The sequence below is a fragment of the Abramis brama genome (assembly GCF_963993115.1).
Source record: "Abramis brama genome assembly, chromosome: 4".
Taxonomy (NCBI): Eukaryota; Metazoa; Chordata; class Actinopteri; order Cypriniformes; family Leuciscidae; genus Abramis; species Abramis brama.
Window position 1 is genome coordinate 16679677 of NC_139966.1, and position 12381 is coordinate 16692057.

A 12381-nucleotide genomic window follows, 5' to 3' on the forward strand; every position below is an offset into this window, starting at 1 on the left:
AGTTTCACTCATCGTAACGTAAATTTAGCTGCAGCTAAGTGCCTTTGTGCGACCCACCTTTTCTCACTGTGTGACCCACAAGTGGGTCGCGACCCACAGTTTGAAAACCACTGATCTAAGCTAATCTTACAGCTGTTAGTTCTTCGTAAGTCTAGACTGATAAGATGGTATGCACATAGATCAAGGGTCTTCAACCAGGGGTCCGCAACCCTCCCTCTTGCAAATCCTCTCAATAACAAAGAAAGACACAATGTAAGTAAGAGATTCGTTATGCAGAGTGTGTACAACTTTATTGATTTTAATTGAACGTTGTGAGATCATGAACTGAGATGAGTGACAGCTCTTCAGTGATTGTAAAGTGAGCGCTCATTAGCGCTTTCGAGGCTATATAACTACCAATCCATTGAATAAAATTATTGTTTTTAATGCTACTAGAGGACCGATGGCCAATTACACACTGCAAAGTTTTGTAAGTGACATCTATTTATAAATCCCGGATTCACTCTCGAAATTGCAATTGACATAGTGATACATACAGTACTAGCACAGGACAAAAATATGGCATGTCAAAATATACTGTATATGCGCAATGTAAATCCAGAAGAATAGACTACAAGAGAAATATTAGTATTAATATATATATATAAATATATATTTAAATTGCATTCCAATTATTAGTACAAGTAATGACTTATATTAATGAATCTTATAATCAAAATGGTGGAACCGTTGCTACACATTACATCTGCACTCAAATTGAAGTGTTAAGTTTTAGTAAACTTTAAGCTAAAGTTCAAGTAAATGTTTAATTGTCCATCTGACTAATAAAATTAAAATGTGAATTTTTAAGAAACTTGTGGCTAAAGTTCAGGTTAATGTTTAATTTGTCCATCTGATTAATAAAATAAATGCATGACTGCAAATCCATTCAAATAATTCATACAACAACTGCAAACAACTAATGAATTGTGATTTTTATCTCAACATGTTTATTATGATGCATAAATCTCAATCTTCTTTTAACAATAAAAAATAATATACAGACAGTGATGCATGTGCAACAATAATAATGTGCAGAGATCTGATCTACTGTCTTAATATAATATAACTGATTTGTAATCATAATATGGTTGGTTTCTATTGATAATTCAAAGTGTATATGCTTAATATGTAGCTCTTTTTGACACATTTTGTATCAGGGGTCCCTGCTCCATGTCTCTATCACCTAAGTGGTCCTTGCCCTGAAAAAAGTTGAAGACCCCTGACATAGATGGTAGTCAAAAGGCACACAGTTCTTTGATCTGAGCATCCACATCTGCACAATTCAAATCTGTTATTTTAAAATACCATTTCAAACCTTTCTAAGGGCGCATTACATCATTTCAACATAAATATAATTTTCTTTCAAAAACAGGAAACGAGTAAATCACAAAAAAATTAAATCTCTAAAACACTTTCTTTTGCACCCTTTAAAAGAGCTTTTAATCTTTATCAAGAAAAAGTCCATTAAAATGGATTCATGCATATCCCAAAAACCTGATAATAAAGATTATATGTGAGATTGTGCTCAGCAAAGGAATATATGTGAAAAAATTATTATTAAAAGAAATAATTAGGACTTAAATAAAAAAAGAAATTTACACACTAAAGATGTGTTATTAATCATTGGCAATCGAGTCACATGTACAATTCCAAAGACAAGAAACAAGCAGACACAACCATAACCGAAACCACAATTCACTGCCAGTCAATAAGAAGAAATGGGGCTGGATTCAGAGGTGTGGTTTTAAGGGTGGCTACCAGGAAGTAACTGCTCTCAAACTGCGTCCTTCAGAACTAGAGAGAAATCACAGAGAGCAGGTAAGTTTTTAGTAAGATTACAGCTCTCTCTTATATAACTCAGGTCTATTTATGTCTCTGTTCTGTGTTGTAAACTTGTGTGTAAAGGAAACATGCATTTAATAGTTATCTGTGTCTATTAAAAATGTATGAATGCATATCCATGTATATATTAAATCAGATCTGTGAGTGTGTGTATATATTGGTTTGAAATACTTATATGTCCGAAAATGGCCCCATAAATGTAGGTGTACTCAGAATTAGCTAAAAAATCCAAACTGTCTGAGATGGGGTTGGAGGTAGGGTATAGAAAATATTATTTGCTCAGTATAAAAACCATTACACCTATATAAAGTCCTTGTAATTGTACCAAAATGTAAGTGTGTGTGTGTAAGGACCATGGACGTACCAGTCTGCTTGATTGACACTGGGTCAGAAGGGAAGCTGTGTGTGCAGGAGTCAGCACTACAGATCCTGCAGCAGATCCAGGAGCCAGTGGTGGTGGTGGCCGTGGTGGGTCTCTACCGCACCGGGAAGTCCTACCTGATGAATCGCCTCGCAGAGAAACAAACAGGTTAGATCTATACAGGCAGCAACATTCAAAGAGACATGGAATGACAGTTGCTGCTGATGTAGACTTGATGACTTTTTAAGACCAGTAACCATATTTCATATGTAGTCATGTGGTGATAATGTGCAAATCTCTCAACCACAGGTTTGACGGAGAAGCTAGGTTCATGGTGTGTTGTACACTGTGCAAAATATCTGGTAGAATAGCTATGACAATGTGACTTGCAGCCTAGTCTCAGCCTCAGACGTCACACCCACAGAATGATAGGTGAACATCTAATGCATATGTCACACTTTTCTGGATACACTTCGGGAGTTTCAAAGTCATGATCTGATAAAAATCATCAATCAAAAATTTAATTCTACAGGATGTCCCTCCCAGATGCGTGTGTGTCACGTTCTGTAAAGGTCCAATTTGAAACAAATGTTGTGACGTCAAAACAACTCATGTAAGAAGAAATCCATCATGTTTACAACTGTGACAATGAGTGCTTACCAGGATCAACTAAACGCTGGATTTTCAAAAGTATGGGAAGTTCACGTCTCCATTGTTGCAGTAAACTTGAATAACTTTCTTGATTGAATAATTTATTAGATGCATGCCGGTCAGTTATTGTTGGGACATCGACATTGTATTTTTGTGCCCTTAAACTTAAACGTCAAACGTCCTCTTGGGCGGTCTTTGGCCAAGAAAAGCTGTCCATCGCGATGGCTGACAGACATCACGATGTTGAGCCGGCATCGCGATCCTCCCCTCCCCTCCCCCCATGTTTCCATGGTGACGCATCATGCTTGGCACGTAATTCACCACAGCCAAAATAGCGCTGTATGACAGATGTAGCGCTTTTATTTCTAAATATTAAGAAACTTGCTTACCATGTCATCAACTATCGTCTATTCTGATTCTCAAATACATGTAAGTGAGTTTGTTTTGTCGTTTAAAAACCTTAATAAATGATCTTGATCTGTAACGTGAGATGGGTGCCGCCATGTTTGTTTGGGCCGTAGTTCAGAGATTCCTGTCTGTTTGATTTTTTACAGCACGTGAATTCATCAGTTTCTCCCAAAATACATGAAAGTAAGTGGCCGGTGAACTGGCAGAAGAACAGAGTAAACTTTATAGTTACTTACACTGTATATCTGATATGAATAAAACACGTCGGCAAATATATTTGAATGGATTGTTATTGCTGCTTCCATAAACACCATTGTGTATTTTTATAAACTATAAATGTATTGTTTTGTTATAAATTATATGTATTTAAATATCTGAAACCTAAAATAAATATTATGTGGTTAAAAACACTGAATAGTTGTGATATATGACAAGCGCAGAGAGCGTCCGTCTTTGGCTCAGCACAAGCCATAGCGCGAAAGTACAGTTTGAATCTGTCAGTTATGTCACATCACTGTACATTCGCTCCTTAGTTGTCAGCTGCTGCAGAGTGTACCAAAATCAAAATTGCTGATGAGATGTAGAGGAAAATATCTAGTGGAAAATGAGAATGTTACATTACCATTCTTCACAGTGGTTTGGCAGCTGTTTGTCAGAAAGCTTAGGCCACAGTGGAACCATGTTTCTTCTTTTTGCCTCTTAAGTGGTAGTTCTTAATAAACATGTTATCAAGACATTCGTATTGTCATGTTTGTTGTCAAAATCTAACAACTACAGATCCTGGTGGAAATCTGTCAGAAAACAATTTTACAGATAATTGTTCAGCCCTTCTGCCATCAGACCTTTCTCTAGTTCAGCAAGACTGTTATTTAATATGAAATTAAGCACACAATCTAAATAAGACACTACTCTATTTGACAAGGACAAAATATTTTGGTGATTGGTGTTCCATGTTTCTTTGCTCTTTCTCTCTTTTAGGATTTGCGTTGGGCAGCACCATTGAGTCCAAGACGAAGGGCATCTGGATGTGGTGTGTGTCTCACCCTACTAAAGCAGGAACCACTCTGGTGCTACTGGACACAGAGGGACTAGGAGACGTGAACAAGGTGACAACAGCCTATATGGAGTAATACTAATAATAATAATCACGTGACCCACAGGAACCATGACTTAACTTCAAAATAAAAGACATGAAACAAAACCAAACATAACATATCCCCCCCTCAAAGGGCAGCTCTAGACGGGATTGTGGAGCCCCTCATCCACAATTCCCACTGTAAACTATGAACTGCTACACAAAATTGCATATTCCTCAAGGGTTTCTGGGCTGTTGCTTTTGGGCATTAGATAGTTTTAACAGTCCACAGCATGGTGCCACAATATCAAAATCCACCTGGGAACATAGTTCACAAAAATCTGCGACATAATCCTCAATGACATGATCACCTTGAAAGAGGTGCAGGAGGTGTACTGCTGGGTTCATTGTTGGCAGTCTAGCTTTTTGTAATGGTGCTGACATAGAGCCGATGAGAACGATGATGTAATGAACCCAAGTTCCTTTTCAGAACGTTTACTCGTATTAAGTCGCTAGACTCCTTTTCTCCAAATTTTGAAGCCTTTAATTCAAAAACGCAGTGCCACTGCACAGCCATAACAGAGCGGCGATCTGAGCCCACTGGCCCCTGCAAGCCGCGTTCATTGATATCTCGTTCTCCGCCATTCTCTTTATGCACAGGGGATTGGTTTTTCTCAGTGGATCTGAAAAATGCATACTGTCAAATTCAAATAGCCCCAGACCGCTTTTGAGATTCATGTTCGAAGGGGTGGCCTACCAGAACACAGTCCAACCGTTCAGACTGTCTCTGGCACCATGCATTTTTAGTGCATGGATGCAGGACATTCCTCCCTGAGACAGAAGGGGATGCGCATCCTGAATTACTTTGACGACTGGCTCATAACAGAGAGCCGATCTGAGCGCGTCCGTTGGCTGCTCGGTGGGAACTGCATGAACCTATGGCAAAGCAGCATGTTTGCGTGAGCCAATCGCAGCGCAGAGCCCCCCGAAAAGGGCAGGGCGGGGCCAGAGCCATAGAGAGAGAGAGTTGCGACATCTCCATTGACTACAATGGAACGCTTTTTTTACAGCAATGGCGGCTCGTGGAGCCTCTCAATAGTTCCCGGAAGTAGCAGCAGCGCGGTAGAACAGACCGTTTGTGATGGACTTTTATAAAAGGTAAGACGTTTAAAGAATACGTTTGTATCAGTACATCTGAATAAAATTTACTTGTATTAAAGCATGCTAGTTGATTATTGATCTCTAAATTAGTAGTTTTAGGGGACGTTATCAGATAAAAGATAGGTCATTGGATAAAGTTAGTAGCGCATAACAAACCACGAGCAGCCTATTAATGGTTAAACCCGTTCTATTAATGCAGTTTTATCCTTTGTTGTGTAATAAGAGGGAAAGGCTTCTAAACAGGGGTTAAATATAACATTGGGGAGTGTGATATGTGGAAGTGATAAAATGAGAATATCTGTTTCATTCCTCATTAAATGTACAACAACAACAAAATCCTTATTTTAGATTGCATTTTTGAGTAACAAAAACATATGGGTGGAGTTTTTTAGACATTGTGTTTCTGCTGACTATTAGGCTGTCTATATTATGTTTCAGCTCAGCTGATTTTTGGATTGATGGGAAATGGAAGTTTATTTGTGAGATTAAAAACAATGCTTAAAAGCAGCAAGCCATTTTAAAAAACAAATCACACTAGACTAAATGGGAAATAATACTAAATACCACAACATGTAATATATACTACTACTGTATATAATTTGTCCCGTTTTTGTCTCCTTTATCTCTTTCAACACAAGAAGCTCAAAGGGATTCAGTGGATCATGAAGACTCCCTGCACTGACGCTGTACCCTCACCTTCAGTTTCAGCATATTTTCTCCTCTCTGTGTCAGACACCACAAGAACAACATAGAGGAAATGACAGACAACATGCTTGACGTGCAGTTTATTAGACATTAATAAATCCCATTGTGCTAAATCAATGCAAAAGTATATATAATATATAATAATATATATATATATATATATATATATATATATATATATATAGTTATATATATATAAACTGATGTAATGTATATTTTTGAGTCATGAACTTTGACTTTTTGAAATTTAAACAAGTTTCAGCTGTAAGCATTTCTAAGTGTTTAAATTCACCTGACATGGAAAGTGTACCAACCTACCCATACTTGAAAGCAGTTTTTACCAGTATTTGAGAGAGATCTACAACCCTTTGCACTCATCATTAAGGCTCCTCTGGACGATGCAGTATACTGTAATTACTATAATAAAATAACCAAATAAATAGATTTTTATAGATTAAAGAAATGTAGGTAATAAATTTATCAAATTATGTTAAAAGTAAATAATGCACATGGACACTAATGAAATAATGTGTGTGTATAATCATGTTTTGTTTGAAAATGTAATATTATACATTAATATATTATACATTAATATATAATATATGTATTAATTTATACAGTAATAAGTGCATGGGGTGCATAAGCATTGTAAACATTAAGATTAATGAAATTTAATTTAATAAATTCTACATTTTACTTGTTTGCAATGGATTTAAGACAATTACCTGTTACCTGCAAGTCTCTGTCCTTGTGAAACCATAGTGAACATTATTTACGTGATACCTTTAAATAACATTCTAGTTTAAGAACAAAAAATAGTCAAGTCAAGTCATCTTCATTTATATAGCACTTTTAACAATGTAGATTGTTTCAAAGCAGCTTTACAGAGATACACGTGTAATGTATGGTAACAGAGATTGTTTTGGCTTTATAGCGGTTCTTTAATAAAGTTATTTTCCAGCTAAAGTTATTGTTCATTGATTCGCTTCCGTCGGAACGATCATTTGTTATTAAATTAGGGGCCGCTAAGACGACACCATTCTCTCTACAGACTTTAAACGCGAACCTAAATGAAATACTTGAAATACTTCAAAACAACTGCAACACGGTCTTTAACCAAGGTAACGTTAGCCAGAAATATGTTAACAAACGGCAGGCAACGCTGGTTGACCACTATAAACATTAAATACTAGCAGATTTTTATCTTTTAAAAATAACATTTCTGTAACTACAAACACATACTACATTCACATATCAGTGTATTATATACATATTGTAAATCAATTAATTTACTGACTACAAACTACCAGAAATCAAAGTTCTGCTCTCTAACTCCATCGATTTGAATTGGCGCTGAAGCACTTCCTGGAACTATCTGAGGTCTACGCGAATCACGTGACAACTAAGCATTTCGAACTTCCGTTGTCGCAACTCTCTCTCTCTACGGCTCTGGGCGGGGCGGGGCGTCTGCCAATAAAAGCAGCTTATTTCGCCATAGGAATCAGATTTATTTTCTGTCAGCGATGAACATACCTCGTTGATTCTCGAAGAAGCCTTCTCGCCATAGAGGAAGCCAGGCAGTGGAACGAGTGCTCTTCTGCAATCAAGCAAACCAGCGGCCTTTGATCAGCGCACGCTCCGGCCAGCTGACTCGGCGCTGCTACAGCTGTTTCACTGTTCCCTTGCGGCTATCCAACGATTATTATAGGTGATTTTCTGTGCTCTTCACAGCTTATTTCCCTGAAATAGCATATTTCTCCCTCTCAGAAACACAAGATGGAGAAACAATGGAGTCACATGGCTGAGGGAACAGGGCTAAGTCTCACTCTCCCTGCAGCATTGGATTCCCCAGTGCTGCTTCCACTGCTAGAGCAAGCACAGTGCTGACAGCTCTGCAACTGAAAATTATGTCTCTCTCCTGTGGCTATCAGGTGAAACCTGCCCCACACCAATGAGCATGTCACTTGCTAGGGCTGTGCCCACGCAAGCCGCGTTCATCAAAGATGGTCATTCTCACAGTGAGAGTGCAAGTCTCGTCTTGCTGTGCTCACTTTTTGCGGCTCAGTGGCAGCTCACCATTTCGTTCAGAGCAGGGGCCCTTTCCCCTCTCAGAACCTTTCAGAGGATGCTAGGCCTCATTGCCTCTACATCGGCAGTAGTTCCACTGGGCCTGCTGCACATGCGTATGCTAGCCCCTCCAGTACTGGCTGAAACCCAAGGTCCCAACTCACGCATGGCGATCAGGTCCCCTCCATGTCAAGGTGGACCACAGCTGCATCAGAGCCCTGGGCCCTTGGAAGGACCCCAATCATTACCAGATTGGAGTAAGCATGGGGTTTGTTTCAAAAAGAAAGGTGGTCACCACAGATGCTTCCAATACGGGTTCAGGAGCTGTATGCAAGGGCAGACCGATTTCTGCCTCCTGTTTGAGCACAGAAAAGCAGCTGCATATCAACTGCCTGGAAATGATGGCGGTTCTTCTGGCCCTCAAAACCTTCCAACCAGACCTAATAGGACACCACATCTTTGTCCGGTCAGACAACATGACGGTAGTGTCCTACATAAACCACCATGGTGGACTAAGGTCGCGGCCTCTGTACAGACTAGCCCGACGCCTTCTATTATGGTCACAACACAACCTGCGCTCTCTGAAAGCAGTGCATGTGCCGAGCAGACTGAACCAGGGAGCAGACATGTTGTCCATGTTCCGAGGGGAATGGTCTCTCCATCCCGAGACGGTTCAAACAATCTGGAGCATCTTTGGCAAGGCAGAGGTCGACCTCTTCACCTCCGTAGGCAACTCTCACTGCCCAATATTCTGTACAAAGAACATGGATGCTCTGGCCCACGAATGGCCCAGCCTTCCCCTTTATGCCTTTTCCCTGGTTGCGCTACTCCATCAGGTCATCAAACAGATCAGGGAAGAAAGGCGTACCGTCCTTCTGGTTGCCCCTTTCTGGTGGACCCAGCCTTGGTTCCCCGAGTTTATTTAGCCCCGTGGCCAATTTCCCTGAGGAAAGACCTCCTTTCCCAGGCGAACGGGACAATTTAGCATCTACGACCCAAGATGCGGGGCCTCCATGTATGGCTCCACGTATACCTCAACGGGAACTTAAGGACCTCCCAGTGAGTCCTAAACACTATATCTGAGGCTAGAGCCCCGTCCACAGGACGCCTCTACTCCCTTAGGTGGTCTGTTTTCTCCAAATGGTGCTCAGCCCGGAGCCAAGACCCAACTTCATGTGAAGAACCAATGGTACTCTCCTTCTTACAAGAGTTAATGGATACGGGTCGCACCCCCTCCACACTCAAATTCCACGCTCCTGTGGTCGTCTGCTTCCTGAAAGGGGTACGGAGGCTCAACCCGCCTCATCCTCTTACCATACCCTCTTGCTATCTATCTATGGTCCTTAGGGCCCTCAAAAGCACAAGTTATTACACTGTCTGCTATTCCGATTTGGCAGACCTGACAACATTCAAAAGACAGCTGAAAACTCATCTCTTCCGTGAGCGCTTAAAGCGCTTAAAAAAAAAACTCTCCTTTTCCTTTAATGCTCCATTGTTTGGCTTATGCTACTCTGTGCAATGCCTGAACTTTGTATTTTGAAAGTGTTGCGTTGTTTTTGCCTCTTCACAATGACTCGCTTGCTTTAGTCCTCATTTGTAAGTTGCTTTGGACAAAGGCGTCTGTTAAATGACTAAATGTAAATGGAATGTAAATGGAAGATGAGCGTCAACTTCACTTACTCTGTTCGGGCCTTAGGAGTATACATCCAGCGCTCTGCCCATTACAGACAGTCAGAGCAGCTCTTTGTATGCTTTGGTGGTCGCACCAAAGGGCTTTCGGTCACGAAGGCTCACTCCACCATCTCTTCCTGGGTGTGGTCCAGTGGTGCGTCTATTGGCGACATCTGTGCGTCCACCTTCGCCATACTTTACAACTTGGAGGTTTTAAAATTTTACGCTGCAGGCACAAAACCTCTGTCTAGTTGGAGTTGACTTCAGAGTGAGCTTCCCCATGTCGTCTAGCGACGCAGTACTCTTTTGCGTTATCTCAGGAAACCAAGGTTAAGAAACCAAGACGTTTTGTTTATTCCAAACGTACAACATTAACAAAGACTTGACTTGCCGTGTGAACTAAACTTGAACAAACATAAACTCACCAACAATGGATTACACCCGGGGTGGGCAAACTACGGCCCGCGGGCCACATAGGCTGTTTAATCCGGCCCGTCGAGTATTTAAAAAATTGTCTTAAGATCGCATTCATTTTGCCTTTTTCTTGCAATACTTTGGAATAATCGGAATATCAGATATTTCATGCCATAGCTAACAAATGTAAAAAAGGAAAAATGACATAAAAGCAGATTATCATTCATTCAGCGCTGTTGTGGCTGCGGTGTGTCACGTAACAAGCAATGACGCGTCACCATGGAAACCAAACAGACAGCGACTTAAGCGCATAGACTTGATGCACGTTAATGTTTTTTCCTTTTTTGGAAACTCACAGAGAAAAAATGTTTGGTAACCGCTTGCACACCTGTTTAGTTTTTCCTTTGATTTGTCTGCTATTTAGTTTCTTTGCTCCTCTGGATTTGTGGATGTATCCTGACTGATTCCGTTTACCGACCTTTATCGCCCGGCTTTCGACTACGCTCCCCTGACGTCTGCCATGTACAGAACTCGGTTTTGTTCATTAAATGTTCTGATCTGCCTTTGCTTTTTATGTTTTATTAAAATATTTTATTTTATTATTCTTAAAATAAATTTGTATATTCGTTTATTTAATTTTTTTCCACAAATGTATGACTTTTGGAAGTGCAAATTGATTGCCATATGCAGTTTTAATAAAGTTGAATTAACGTAACCTTCTGTCATTTTTACTCTTCTAAGTGTACACTTGCAGGTGTTTTGTTTCTAATTTACTGTTAGGCCCATTAAATAATAATAAGGATAAACAATATTTAAAAAGTATAGGCTATAATTATCTAACATCTGACTAATTAAAAATTAACCTCAAAACATAACATGCTAAATGGGGGATATCTAGCATAAAAAAATGTAGGCCTATTGTCAGAATGTCGTCTCTCAGTTGTTGAATTTCGCGCAGACATTGCCACAACGTAAATGTGCTTGCTCAGCCCGATCTCATGAAAGTGCGAATACCACGAATTGTATTTGTAGTGCTTATGATACGCAGTTTTCGCGTGCATATGATACGCACTTTATGGCGTGTATAATAGGCACGCACTCCGCACCCCTAATCCTAACCAGGGGGTTTGTGCATAGCATATGCACGCAAAAAACATTTTTGGCGTATAAATGGCACGAGAAATAAAATTCGTGGTATAGATACGCACTTTCATGAGATCGTGTTTCATAGTCTGCTACTGGGCCGGCCCTCTGTCAAATTTTAAAACCCAGTGTGGCCCTTGAGCCAAAAAGTATGCCCACCCCTGGATTACACAAACAAAACTAGAAAAGAGACAATATAAACATGAGGGCTATAAATACACAGAGATTAATGACTAACAAGGGACAACTGTGTACAATCAAACAATGAACCAATGAGAATATATGACAAGATAAACACACTCTTTCAAGACATTGGGCCCTATTTTAACGGTCTGAAACGCAAGTATCAAGCGCGAAACGCAAGTAACTTTGAGGGCGGGTCTTGGGCGCTGTTGCTATTATAACGGCGGGATAAATGACTCTTGTGCCCGACGCAAATCTAAAATGGGTTGGTCTGAAGTAGTTTCTTTATTCATAGGTGTGGTTTGGGCGTAACGTGAAATAAACCAATCAGAGCGTCATCTCACATTCCCTTTAAGAGCAGGCGCGCTTGTTCTAAAGCGGATTCCTATTATAACGGCGGATTTGCCAGGCGCACGCCAGGAGCGGTTCACAGCCGAGGAGACCGACGTTCTCGTCAGGGCCGTAAAACACAGAGAAGTGACGTTGGGGATGGAGAAACACACCCAAATTAGCTTCGGTTAAACAGGCGTATGATAATTTGGGTAAATGTATAAGCTAGATGTATGATTTTATAATAAACTGTCTATCTATCTATCTATCTATCTATCGTAATAATGTATGATTTGCAAAAATTAAAACTGCTGCTTCTGTGTAGATG

At 40.1% G+C, this 12381-nt stretch overlaps 1 protein-coding gene across 4 annotated transcripts in view; it reads left to right on the forward strand.

Moving 5' to 3' along the window:
* The first annotated feature begins 1780 nt into the window (after positions 1-1780).
* The window catches only part of LOC311081722 (guanylate-binding protein 4-like), a 42283-nt gene continuing 31682 nt past the window's right edge, over positions 1781-12381 (forward strand). For 2 of the 4 annotated variants that reach the window (XR_014605991.1, XM_084112335.1), the window contains exons 1-3: positions 1781-1860; positions 2235-2413; positions 4283-4410. Coding sequence is in view for 2 of the 4 variants with exons in the window: in XM_084112335.1 (XP_083968461.1) it covers positions 2239-2413; positions 4283-4410 (303 nt within the window). In the remaining 2 variants the exon portion in view is untranslated. Of the gene's footprint in view, positions 1861-2220; positions 2414-4282; positions 4411-12381 lie in introns of all 4 variants that reach the window. The other 2 variants (XR_014605992.1, XM_084112336.1) reach the window with 1 other exon arrangement.